Source organism: Filicampus tigris, chromosome 13 (genome assembly GCF_054856515.1).
Source record: "Filicampus tigris isolate MCC_2025a chromosome 13, RoL_Ftig_1.0, whole genome shotgun sequence".
NCBI lineage: Eukaryota > Metazoa > Chordata > Actinopteri > Syngnathiformes > Syngnathidae > Filicampus > Filicampus tigris.
The window spans coordinates 8,114,862-8,126,882 of NC_141229.1; the positions used below are offsets into that span (position 1 = coordinate 8,114,862).

At 43.5% G+C, this 12,021-nt stretch overlaps 1 protein-coding gene across 1 annotated transcript; it reads left to right on the forward strand.

Moving 5' to 3' along the window:
* The first annotated feature begins 250 nt into the window (after positions 1-250).
* wdr20a (WD repeat domain 20a) lies at positions 251-11,311 on the forward strand. The gene is given in 5 exon segments (XM_086048666.1): positions 251-576; positions 4,277-4,459; positions 5,662-6,626; positions 6,628-7,003; positions 9,418-11,311. Coding segments are annotated over 5 exon segments (1,842 nt in total). The 5' UTR covers positions 251-312; the 3' UTR covers positions 9,472-11,311.
* Positions 11,312-12,021: the final 710 nt, after the last annotated feature.

Sequence of the window (12,021 nt, forward strand, 5' to 3'; positions counted from 1 at the left end):
AGGAAAAAAATATTCAACATTTAAAATTTACAAGAGCAGTCTACATTCGCATACAAACATGAAGAACACACTCTTAGACTTTCCTTCCAACAAACGTACTTTTATGTGTATGAAATTTAGCCAAATACATCACACTGGACTTTTGCGCAAGCAAAACAAACACAAAAATACATTCTTCCAAATTACACAAAGCTTTTATCAATGTAACTCAATGTTGGAAAAGCAAGGTTGCGCCAAAAAGACCTCCCCACCACCGCTGTCACTCTGCCGCCTTGGCCACTGCGTAAGATCCGGCTTGGAGGAAAGGGATGCATGTTAATTTCAAAGATGGCGGCGGAGGGAGGAGGGAAGGAGATGAACGAAATCAAAACTCAGTTCACCACCCGGGAAGGCGTCTACAAACTCCTCACACACTCCGAATACAGCCGTCCCAACAGAGTGCCTTTTAACTCGCAGGGTTCCAACCCGGTCAAGGTCTCCTTCGTGAACGTCAACGACCAGTCGGGCAACGGCGACAGGATCTGTTTCAATGTGGGCCGTGAGCTCTACTTCTACATCTACAAAGGTGTCCGAAAGGTACCGTGCCATGACACGCACACTCCCCGGTAGTGCCGCTTCGTGTTGCCCGAGCCCGTAGCCTTCAGTCCGGCCTGTCAGCTCGACTGTAGCGGGTGTGTGACTTTCAAACGCAGCCAGCTGGCTAGTTAGCTTCAGAGCTAACTAGTTAGCAGTGCGACAGACTTCACAAGCTACTTCGAGGCCATACCTCAAAATTCCCTCTCGAGTCGGCTGTATTAGTAGTGTTTGAATGTCGCATCCTTGTCAGTTATCACGGTGTTAAAAGTAGCTGCAAAGAGTTTGCGGTTGCCGGTGACGGCTCTGTACCACCTGTCGACGCCCCATATTCTGACAGGTGTCCCTTTAGCACTGCTATCATTGGAGTGAACGGTGTTAGCCACTTAGCTTGTAGCTGAGCGGGTTTCGCCAGGACAGAGTCGCCGAGTGGATCATTTACCCCTCACTTACTATCAGGTTTGACCCGTTTTGACATTTGACACCAATTGGAATGACCCGAATGTCATTCTTTCACTCTGAAATTTGATGACACAAGTCGAACACTGTAGGTGCTTAAAAGCATGTGTAGACTGAGGTTGTTCTGTGTCCACCATGGGCGTTTGTAGCCCATTTCTGGGGGTGTTCAAGCACCCCTAAATTGAACCACAGGACCCCTAAAATTCAAGAGTTTATTTAGTCATTTAATGTAATGTATGTCCTTCCTAAACACACGAGAGAAGTGTGTTACATGCAGTACTTACCTAATGGTTCCACCCAATCTCTCCCTGACCGGGTGCTCTGGTCACCCTATTTGCACAGATTATTCTACCTTCCAGTGATATACGGACAGTACAGTCACTGTAAACACATGCCTTGGATCAGGATATGTAGAACTTTTCTTACCTTCTACCACTCAGTACCTTACTAACACTCTATTATCATTACCAGTCCTCATTTTTGCTGGATTTAATTGTAAATCACAGCTTGTTAGGTAGGAAGTAGCTGATGCTTTTTTTTTGTGGCTAGGAAACGTTTCAAAAGTTCTAAATTGGAATAGGAGAAGCTAGCTCTCTCCTACGTGTGTGTGCGTGCGTGTTAATATTAAAGCCAAGGTGCTAATGATACTAACTTGATTGGATGCCCATGACCAAAAAGTGTTATGCGTTGCTTTCATAAATGTGGGAATGAAATTGAATTAAAATGTACAAACGGTTACATTTATCTTGCCTAGCCCAGTTGCTAAGCACCCCTAAACCTCTGACCCTAGTGTCCACTAGAAAGGATTTTAGATATACCTGTGTGTGTTGAATCGAGGAAAATGGTGGGAGTCTTGAAACTGTCCATGCCAAAAATGTTTTTTTGTTTTTTTTTCTGGGACACTGGTGTTCAGGAGGGAGCTTGAAACAGTCCTGAGAGCTGTTTGTGTTTACAAAGAAACAGCAGGTCGATGTAGGGTCACGGGGGAATCTCGGAAGCGTAAGAGTCCAAGTCATGTACGTGTGTATTTCTTTAGGACAATGGTTATGGCGTTAGCTCGATGCCACAATTACGTAAGCGTAATGTCAAATACCGCGTGCAAAAATGTGTTTCGCGTGTATGTAATGTGAATTACCACGTACAAAAGTGTTTCGCGTGTACAAAAAGTATGTTTTGTGCGTTCAAAAATGTGTTTTGCGTGTACAAAACCGTACGCACGCACGCACAAGATAGTTTTTTTTTACGCTTGCTTATTCTCTTTACTATGCGTACAATACGCTGATTCACGCTTGTGATTCAGGCGTTATAAGTGTGCCACAATTCTTAACCAATCAGGAGTCGCATAGTAGGGCTAATTCTGATTGGCTGTTTACTATCCAACCGTAACTAAGAAGGGGGGAGAAACCGGAAGAAAAAAACTGCTGGTGTCTCAAGGGACAATAACGTTAAACCAAACAAAGATACTTAGAAGAGAAAAAAAAAAACGTTTTTTTTAAATTATTACCACAACAATATACCACACCCTTCCATCGACTGTTTGTGTTTGAGGCTTCCTGGAAGCAGTACTTCCTGCTGTAAAATTTGATTGAATGGAATTAGCCCCATTTATGTTTGTCTTAAATACATAATGTGTAATTCTGTGTGTTTAGTTTAGTTTGACAGTAAACTTCCACTGGCAGTGGCACTTAAGAGTGTGAATGAAACGTGACAATTTTCTTTGCAATTGTATTTTGTAGACGATTGTGATGGGGTTATTCTTTGCTCGTGTCATATTTGACTCGGAATATACTGTGTGTGCTTGGAAAATGAACTGCACGGTTAGCTTAAATATGCTTATATGTGTTGAGAAATGTTTTTGGGGATAAACGTCCTGAACCCACTTTTTACTGCTTCCGCCAAAAGCCGCAAATCAGCAATCAATAGCACAGTTTTTGCAATTTTTGAATTATATGCTTATTTTCACAGGTATTGCGAATAATGACAAATAATGTATTGCATGCAACAAGCAGTGACTGACAAAACAGGTCAATTATATCATTTTAAAGGAAAACAATGAAACAAAGGCTTTTTGCTTTTATGTGAGCATTTGGTTAATCTCAGAGGGCGCAGCTCTTATCGTCGGACCTCTAACCCTTTTCCCCTGGGGAAACCACAGCTTTACATCCTGCCTAGCATCATAATTAAAGAAGAAACAGCTAAGTTGTAAAGTCTTCAGATTTAAAAATGCTTTTTTGAAAATTGTGGATATTTGTATCCTAGTGCAGCTACATACTAGGAAGTGTTTCTAATATTTGAAACGCTTTTGAGTGTGAGGAAGACATGATATTGTTAAACTGAAAGCCTTCTGGACAGTGTTAATGAGTAACGGTGGCTCTTTATTAGACGGTGCACGTTGATGCTCACAAGTGTGCTACTTTAACCGAGTGTCAGCTGACGGCTAAACTGCGGCATAGATACCGTGCGGCATGCGTGTCGTCATCCTCCAATAAAACACATGTCACACATGCCACAATTTAGAGCCATTTGGATGGTCATACAACTAAGTGTTTAAAGCGGAAGTCAAACCAAACCTTTTTTTTTAAGAATATGTTCCCAGCAGGCCCACGATTTGAAACACAGCATTCTGATCAATTTTTCAGTTGTGGAATATAAATGAATGAGCAAAATGCACTCGTTTTTAGCCATCTCCGGGGACGGCCATTTTGTCTTCTGTCGACTGAAAATGACATCACAACTGCTCAAAACGACCATTCACGGCTGACCTGTTTCTGAATCTGTGCCGTGATTGGTCGACTGAGGATGACATCAAAGGTGCTCAGGGCTCAGGTAACGACCAATCATGGCTCCGCTGGTTAAGAGTGGGTGCATTTTCGCTGCTTAATTTATATTCCACTAATGCAATATTAATCAGAATGCCGTATTTCAACTAGTGGGCCTGCATAGAACATAGAAAAAAATATGTTTGGGTTGACTTTTCCACTTTACGGTAAATAAAAGTAAAAAAATATCATAATAAAAAAATCCATCGTTGTAACCTCTTTCTCTTTCTTATAACGTGGAGATCAGCAGCTTTTAATACAAAGTGGCCGACGTATGTACAAATGTGTTTTTTATGGCTCAAGTTAGCTGTTGCAGCTTTTAATAGTTACGGTAATCAAGCTAGATTTTAAGCAGACTTGAAGGATTGGCTTGTGTTGGCCACTGTCACTAGTTCCCGCCGTTTTGTTCCCGCCTTTCCCCACAGGCCGCTGACCTGAGCAAACCCATAGACAAGCGCATCTACAAGGGGACACAGCCCACCTGCCATGACTTCAACCACCTCACCGCCACGGCCGAGAGCGTGTCGCTGCTGGTTGGCTTCTCCGCCGGGCAAGTGCAGCTCATCGACCCCATCAAGAAGGAGACCAGCAAGCTTTTCAATGAGGAGGTAAGGAGGACTCTTCGCCGTTTGAATGATTTATTAATTCATTTATTTTATTTTTTTTGTTACACTATATGTAGGGCTGCTCGATTAAGCGATTTTTGAACAGAAACCGAATTTTCTGGATAAAAACGATGTTAAAAACGTTCAAATCGGCGCGTTAGTTTTTTTTTATTTTTGGGTGTATCTAAGCCACCGTAGTTTCCTCTGCGCTTACGCTTCCTCCCACGAGCGCGCATACCGGAAAAACTACAACACCATCCATGGCTACCGGCGATTCTGCTATTTGCTGAGGCAAGTGAGCGTTTAGTTTGTAAATCGGGCAAAAATAGATCTGTAGGGTAGTGTTTACCCCGCATGTACAATATAACCCGCGAGCAAGTAACTCAACGTCTGAAAGGCGTCCCTTTTTTCTCCTCTGGCGGTGCATCCGTACTTGACAGCGCATTGTATTATTGAGTGACAGTTTTGCACTAATCATTGATTTATGTTTAAGTAAGACCAGGGAGAAAGGTGAAAGGCTTGTCACTAGCTGCTTGGCAAAATGACTTGCTGATTTGGTTGACAGAATTGACTGTCTACCTTCTCTCATGTTGATGATTTCGTTTCAGATGGCATATGCACTTTCTTCTTTCATTATTGGTTTAATTAAGAACAAATCTGAAATCTATTGCTGAAATAAAATGCTGTTAATCCCAATGGATTGTTCTGTGTGTATTAAGTTAAATTGACTGGCATTTTGAGTTGTGTTTTCAAGCTCCAATAGATTCCCAACAATAGCTGTCCTGATGTAGGTGTCCTTGGGAGCACCTGGCCGACGTCAAATACCTCTCTTGACTTTTTAATCTGCCTATTTGACACATTTTAACCAGTTTTGAAAATGTAAGAGAAAAAAATTCTGCTTACAAATCTTGGTGTGTGGTGTTCTCCAGACACCACACCAAGGTTATTATTTTAATCCTTTTTCAATGAATTTCAGCCATGAGCTTTTGGAGTTTATTTTAAATGTTAAATGTTCACTTAAAGCAATTACGAGGGGGTGTTGTTCCGATCGGGCTTTTATCCTGCCGATATCGATCATCCATAAATGCGATTGTCCAGTACTGAATCAGCCGATTCAACTAAGACAAGCTGAAGTGATTTGTGATGCTCTTGTCCTGTCCTTGTGTCACTCCTAATCCCCCCCCCCCCCCCCCCCCCCCTCCCAGAGACTAATAGACAAGTCCCGGGTGACGTGTGTGAAGTGGGTTCCGGGCTCCGAGAGCCTCTTCCTGGTGTCGCACGCCAGCGGCAACATGTACCTGTACAACGTGGAGCACACGTGCGGCACCGCGGCGCCACACTACCAGCTCCTCAAGCAGGGCGACAACTACTCGGTGCACACCTGCAAGAGCAAATCCACGCGGAACCCCCTGCTCAAATGGACGGTGGGCGAGGGCGCCCTCAACGAGTTCGCCTTCTCCCCGGACGGGAAGTTCCTGGCGTGCGTGAGCCAGGACGGCTTCCTGCGCGTGTTCAACTTCGACGCCGTGGAGCTGCACGGCACCATGAAGAGCTACTTCGGCGGCCTGCTGTGCGTGTGCTGGAGCCCCGACGGCAAGTACATCGTGGCGGGCGGCGAGGACGACCTGGTCACCGTGTGGTCCTTCCTGGACTGCCGGGTGATCGCGCGCGGCCACGGCCACAAGTCGTGGGTGAGCGTGGTGGCCTTCGACCACTACACCACCAGCGTGGAAGAGGGCGACCCGCTGGAGTTCAGCGGCAGCGACGAGGACTTCCAGGAGCAGGTGGCCAACTCGGGGCGGGACCGCGCCAACAGCACGCAGTCGCGCCTCTCCAAGCGCAACTCCACCGAGAGCCGGCCCGTCAGCGTCACGTACCGCTTCGGCTCGGTGGGCCAGGACACCCAGCTGTGCCTGTGGGACCTCACCGAGGACATTCTGTTCCCGCACTTGCCTCTTTCGCGGACGCGGACACACACCAACGTGATGAACGCCGCCATCCCGCCGCCGGGCTCCACCGTCCTGCCGCCGAGTGCAAACGCCACGAACGGAGGCACCGGTGGAGCCGTCACTCCCGGCGTCAACGCCATCTCCAGCGCACTGCCGCGTTCCAACAGCCTGCCCCATTCCACCACTACCAGCAGCACCGCCGCCACCCGCCACGGCGACGGCGAATAACACTAACAAGCCGAGCGGCGGCATTATGGACGGCGCCATCGCCACGGGCGTCAGCAAGTTTGCCACGCTGTCGCTGCACGAGCGCAAGGAGCGCCACCACGACAAGGACCACAAGCGCAACCACAGCATGGGCCACATCAGCAGCAAGAGCAGCGACAAGCTCAACGTGCTGACCAAGAGCAAGGCGGACGCCGCCAAGACGCTGGGCACGGCGCTGTGCCCGCGCATGGAGGACGTGCCGCTGCTCGAGCCGCTCATCTGTAAAAAGATAGCGCACGAGAGGCTGACTGTGCTCATATTTTTAGAGGACTGCTTAGTGACTGCTTGTCAGGAGGGATTTATTTGCACATGGGCCAGGCCGGGCAAAGTGGTAAGTTCTTTTTAACCCAGGGCCAATCCAAGTGCGTGTCTCTCTCTCTCTCTCTCTCTCTCTCTCTCGCTCTCTCGCTCTCTCGCTCTCTCGCTCTCTCGCTCTCTCGCTCTCTCGCTCTCTCGCTCTCTCGCTCTCTCTCTCTCTCTCTCTCTCTCTCTCTCTCTCTCTCTCTCTCTCTCTCCCCGGGCCGCAGGCGGCAAGTTGCAACTGACCAGCCCGGAGCAATTCCGGATACGAGTCGCATATCACATGGCCTTTTTCGCCCCCACCCCCCCACTGCTCCTATGCCAAATCACGAGAGAGACGACCCTTTTGTGTTAGCGCATCCTTTACTGCAGTGTTTCCCAACCTTTTATTAGTGCCAGGTGTCACCAAATAGTATATACAGTGATCCCCTGTTCATCGCTGGATTTTCCTTCAAGACTATGAGCGGGCCGTCAGGAACAGAATCAAGATGACCTTTTACACATTCCAGGGAAATGCTCATGCATAAACTACTACCGGTATATATCTATCTCTATCTATAAGATCTTTATTATCTAGATATAGATAGGAAGATATATCCCTCCCACTAACTTCAAACAAATAACACCTTTTAAACACATGTAACTGAGAATGTGCCATGTTCGAATGAATTAGTTTGAATTCATAGTTTGCACCATGAATGCATTACTAACGACGGTCCCAAAACGCTTAAATTTCCGACTCCTCTTTACATTGCCCTTCCAAATAAATGACGTAGTGATGTGTTTTCAAAATGATGCCCAGGAAGTACATTCAAGACTCTCCTTAACTGCGAATATGCAGGGCTTCACTGTATACACAACTGATGATCTCGTCAATTTGCTCCCAAAAGTACGTCTGTAATGCGGGCCTGTTGAGTTGACCGCAAAACTATTATTGGGTCGTATGAATGGATACACCGTTCAAGTGTACCTTCTGCCATCTAGTGGAAGAGCAGTTCGTTTTTCCTCTGTCCGTATGTCGCTGGCAGAGGTAGATGAACACAGATGCATTATTTATAGTCAACAAATAATCATTTTGTCGGACCGGTTGACTGATATTGGGGGAACTTCCCGCAGCCTAGTGGTTGGGAATCACTGCTTTAGTGCGCTCGTGAGTCCACGCGCTCAGCTACTTTGCTCTGAACAATCTTGTACGCACTTCCTCGTGTGCTCACAGCTTAAGTCATTGTGTTTTTCAGTGCAGAAAGACACCAAAAAAAAAAAAAGGTACATCCATGAGACCTAGTGCAGGGGTGAGGGATGAGCCAATGTTTCATTTTTCACATTTAAAGTGTCTCCCCTAATTTCTCAAAGCGCAAATTGTACAGTCAAAAAAAATCGGGCATGCATTAAAAGGATAACATTTCCCCAAATAATATTTCTCTATATTTTTAATCTGTGCTATATGTCGTAATTATCCAAATTAAATAATTGACACTGTCTGAAATGCTGGCTCTTCCTCTTATATTCAAATCTGTACGAAAGGGTGTCGATCCCAAATTTTGGAGTTCATGTGGCATCATAGTTTTTTGTGTACTGATTTTGAGCAGAACAAGGAGGCCCCCCCAAAAAAATTTTAGGCCATGATAAAATCCGAATTAACCCTCAAATCTTGACTCTTGAGTGACTAGCGAGGCCCTCAATCCGATTGTGAAAGCAAAACCTCGTGAAAGTTAATCACTGTGTCCGTTGCTCGGCCTAAGGATTGAATCGGGTTGGAAGAATCCCTCATAATACCCCACGCCACAGCATAATCGCTCAGGGGAATCTTTGGAGTCATCCGACAATCGGTCCTTTGCATTTGAGGCGTACCCTCAACCCCGCCACTCGCACTGGACAGGGACCTCGTTCTTCTGTGAATAGCGCAAATCTGCAAATAATGGCAAAAAAGTGCATACTGTACTGTGATTGCTTAAAGATGCCAGAAGATGGCAGCAAAGGGTTACTTGTCGAAAGGAAGCGTCACAACTCTGTGGTACCAAGATGCCGTCAGATGGCGTTGTTTAGGCCAAAGCAATATTTGTTTTACTTTGACGTAGGCACATAAACCACAAATAGGTGAGTTTTTACAATAAATAACAAAGCATAGGTTCTAAAAATTCTTTTTGAATAGGCAAATTCAAAAATGCCCAAATGGGACTACGATACGTGGTGGTTCACTATATTTGACATTGGAGAGTTCACTGTTGTAAAACATTTAGACTTAATCTAAGCCACCTTTCAAATTACACAATTTGCTCCCAAAATGGCTGCTTTTAATGTCAATTCCATGGTCCAGAAATGACTCTTTAATGAGCATTTTTTTTTTCCCCCCCTTTTGCTGCAGTTTGTAAAATCCTTTTGTTTTTTTGCATTTCCTCCTCTTCTCCCAAATGCAAATCTCCTTTTTTGTTTTCCTTTTTCCAGGGTTTATTGTCCTCCCAAAACCAAGCCAGCTCTCCCAGTGGAACAGTAGTATAGCGCACAGCACAATAAATCTGCTGCTAAAGACAAAATCCCACGCAAGCCAGTCTGATGCTGCTCTTCGCTTCCTCTGCGAGTGTTGCAAGTTTCCCTTTGTCCCCTTTTGTCTTTAAAATTTTATTTTTGTATTAAATCCCCTGCCTTTCCATCAGTTCTATTTCGCACACTTGAGCAGTGTTTCCCAACATTTATTGTGCCAGGGTGCCTATTTTAGATTGGAAAAATGTCACAAAAGGTATATACTGTGTTGTGGAAAAAATATTTGCCCTCTTCTCCAATTTTTTTTTTTTTTTTTTTTTTCATAATTTCCCCACTTTAAAATGTGTGATCAAACACATGTCAGTATCAGACATTAATAACCCAAGTAAACATAACATGCAGTTTTTAAATGGTGATTTTTATTTATTAAGGGCAAAAAAAAACATTTACCTATGTGTAATATGTTTTCGATTGCAGCCCTGCTGCAGAACCCAGGTGCGCTTCTGCTTGAGGTGACATATTGATGGATGAAAATTCTCCCTTCAGATTTTCTGGCAAAGAGTAGAATTCGGGTTCGGGTGTGGTCAGCGAAAATGAGCTTGCCACGGTTACTTCATGGTTTAACAACGGGGCAAGTACTTTTTCCACACTCATTTTATGTTTAGGGGAAACTATGTTTATGAAAAAATAAGAATTTGAGACACGGGTCACTATTTTTCATGGAACTCTATACAGAAAAAAATTGCTTTACTACAACTTTATTATGTACCTTGTGTCATCTAGAGGAAGATTTGTTGTGCGCGTCACAATATGCCACTGACATAGATGGATAAACGAAGATCCGTTATTTGAAGTGAATCAATTTTTGGACTTATTAGGTGAAATTGGACCGTGGTTGGGAATCGCTGCTTGAGAGCAGTGGTGGGCAACCTGCGGCCCTTGGGCCAAACACATGGCCTGCCTGAACATTGATCAGGCGTGCCATGTAATTCCAAAAAACAAAAACATTTAACCTCAAATGTATTTTTATTTTTTTTCACACTTTTTTTTAAGTATAGGAAAATGGTTGCCCATCCCTGCCTAAAAGAGGAAGACCGCATCATGGGGGGAAAAAGGTGCAATGTGGACTGTTGCTCTGCCTACTGTAATAGTTTTTACGTTCTACTGCTATTAAGGCACCATGTCAAAACTCATCCCGAGTGAATGGTTCATAACACTTTTTTTAAAAAGTAAAAACTAGAAGTGTAGCTTAGACTGCTCAGGGTTATTGAAATTGAGTGGAGCTGTCTTTTTTTTTTTTTTAATCTTCTTTGACGATCAAGCGAGAATCTGTCAATTCAATGTTGTATCCGTTATGTCTGTCTCCCCAATGTCCAACACAATGACTTTTGCACTGATACCTTTTTTTTTAGCACTACTCATTGGAACAAAAAAAAACAGGGCAGGGAACTGTTTTAACGCCCCCCCCCCCCCCCCCTCCCAAAAAAGCTAAAAACTGGATGCTGCAATTATATAGTCTTTTTAAAGAGAGAAATGTTTGCACTTAAGTTTATTAGATGAAAAGAAATGCTTTACATGTTTTTTGTGCTGTGCTCACAACTCACAGATGGCTAATACAGTAGAGAAAAAAAACCTATTAAAAGTCTTTATCTATTGAGCATTTATTTTAATATTGTGTTCAGATTGAAATGCGCTCTGTATCATACTGTGTATATTGTAATAATTGATTTGATGATGGGGAGGGTTGGGGAGGGCAAACTTACCATTTCCCCCGTGGGAAGTTTTGTCATGGATAGTTATATTTCTAAAGCCTAAAGTATACATATTAATAATAATAAAAGTAATCTTGAATACACTGTTTTGATGGTTTTCTTTGTTTGTCCCCCACATTATATCCAGTCACACAAAAAATTTGAATATTTTAATTTTTTTTTTTGTAAGACTGTACACCATGTATTAACACCAACATATGCACTCCAAAATTAGTATAGCTGTATACTATAAAGCTGTCAGGTAAAAAAAAAAAAAAATCCCAACATTAAGAGTCAAAACCTTGTACTCAATGTCCTTAATTTGACTGAAATAAATGGAACAGAATTTCCCCTTTATGTATCTTAAAATATATTTACTTTTGTTTTTATCTATACTGCAAAATCATGAGGGTTTTTTTTCAATTTTATATATTTCCCCAAACCCATTTTTCCCCCCATTATTAAATTGACATTTATCTTTGCAAAAACATTTCTGTATAAATACATATGCCATTTAATTCACACAGGTTGTAGTGTCTTCAAGTATAATTAACAATACAATGCATATGAACCATACCCGACAGTTTTATAATTGGGTTTTACGTCAACATTTACGAAACAGTGAGGTGCAGATTAATGAGTCCAATGAGAGGCTATAAAGGTGCCTGGCAAGCTACATTCTAAACATAATAGTGAGTAACTGTGTGTAAAGCAGAGACTAATAAATCACAAGAATGGGTTCATTGCCTCATTTTTTTCTGTGCACAAACAAAATTGCCGATGGGTCACATCATAGCACATAATGGATAGACCTTGG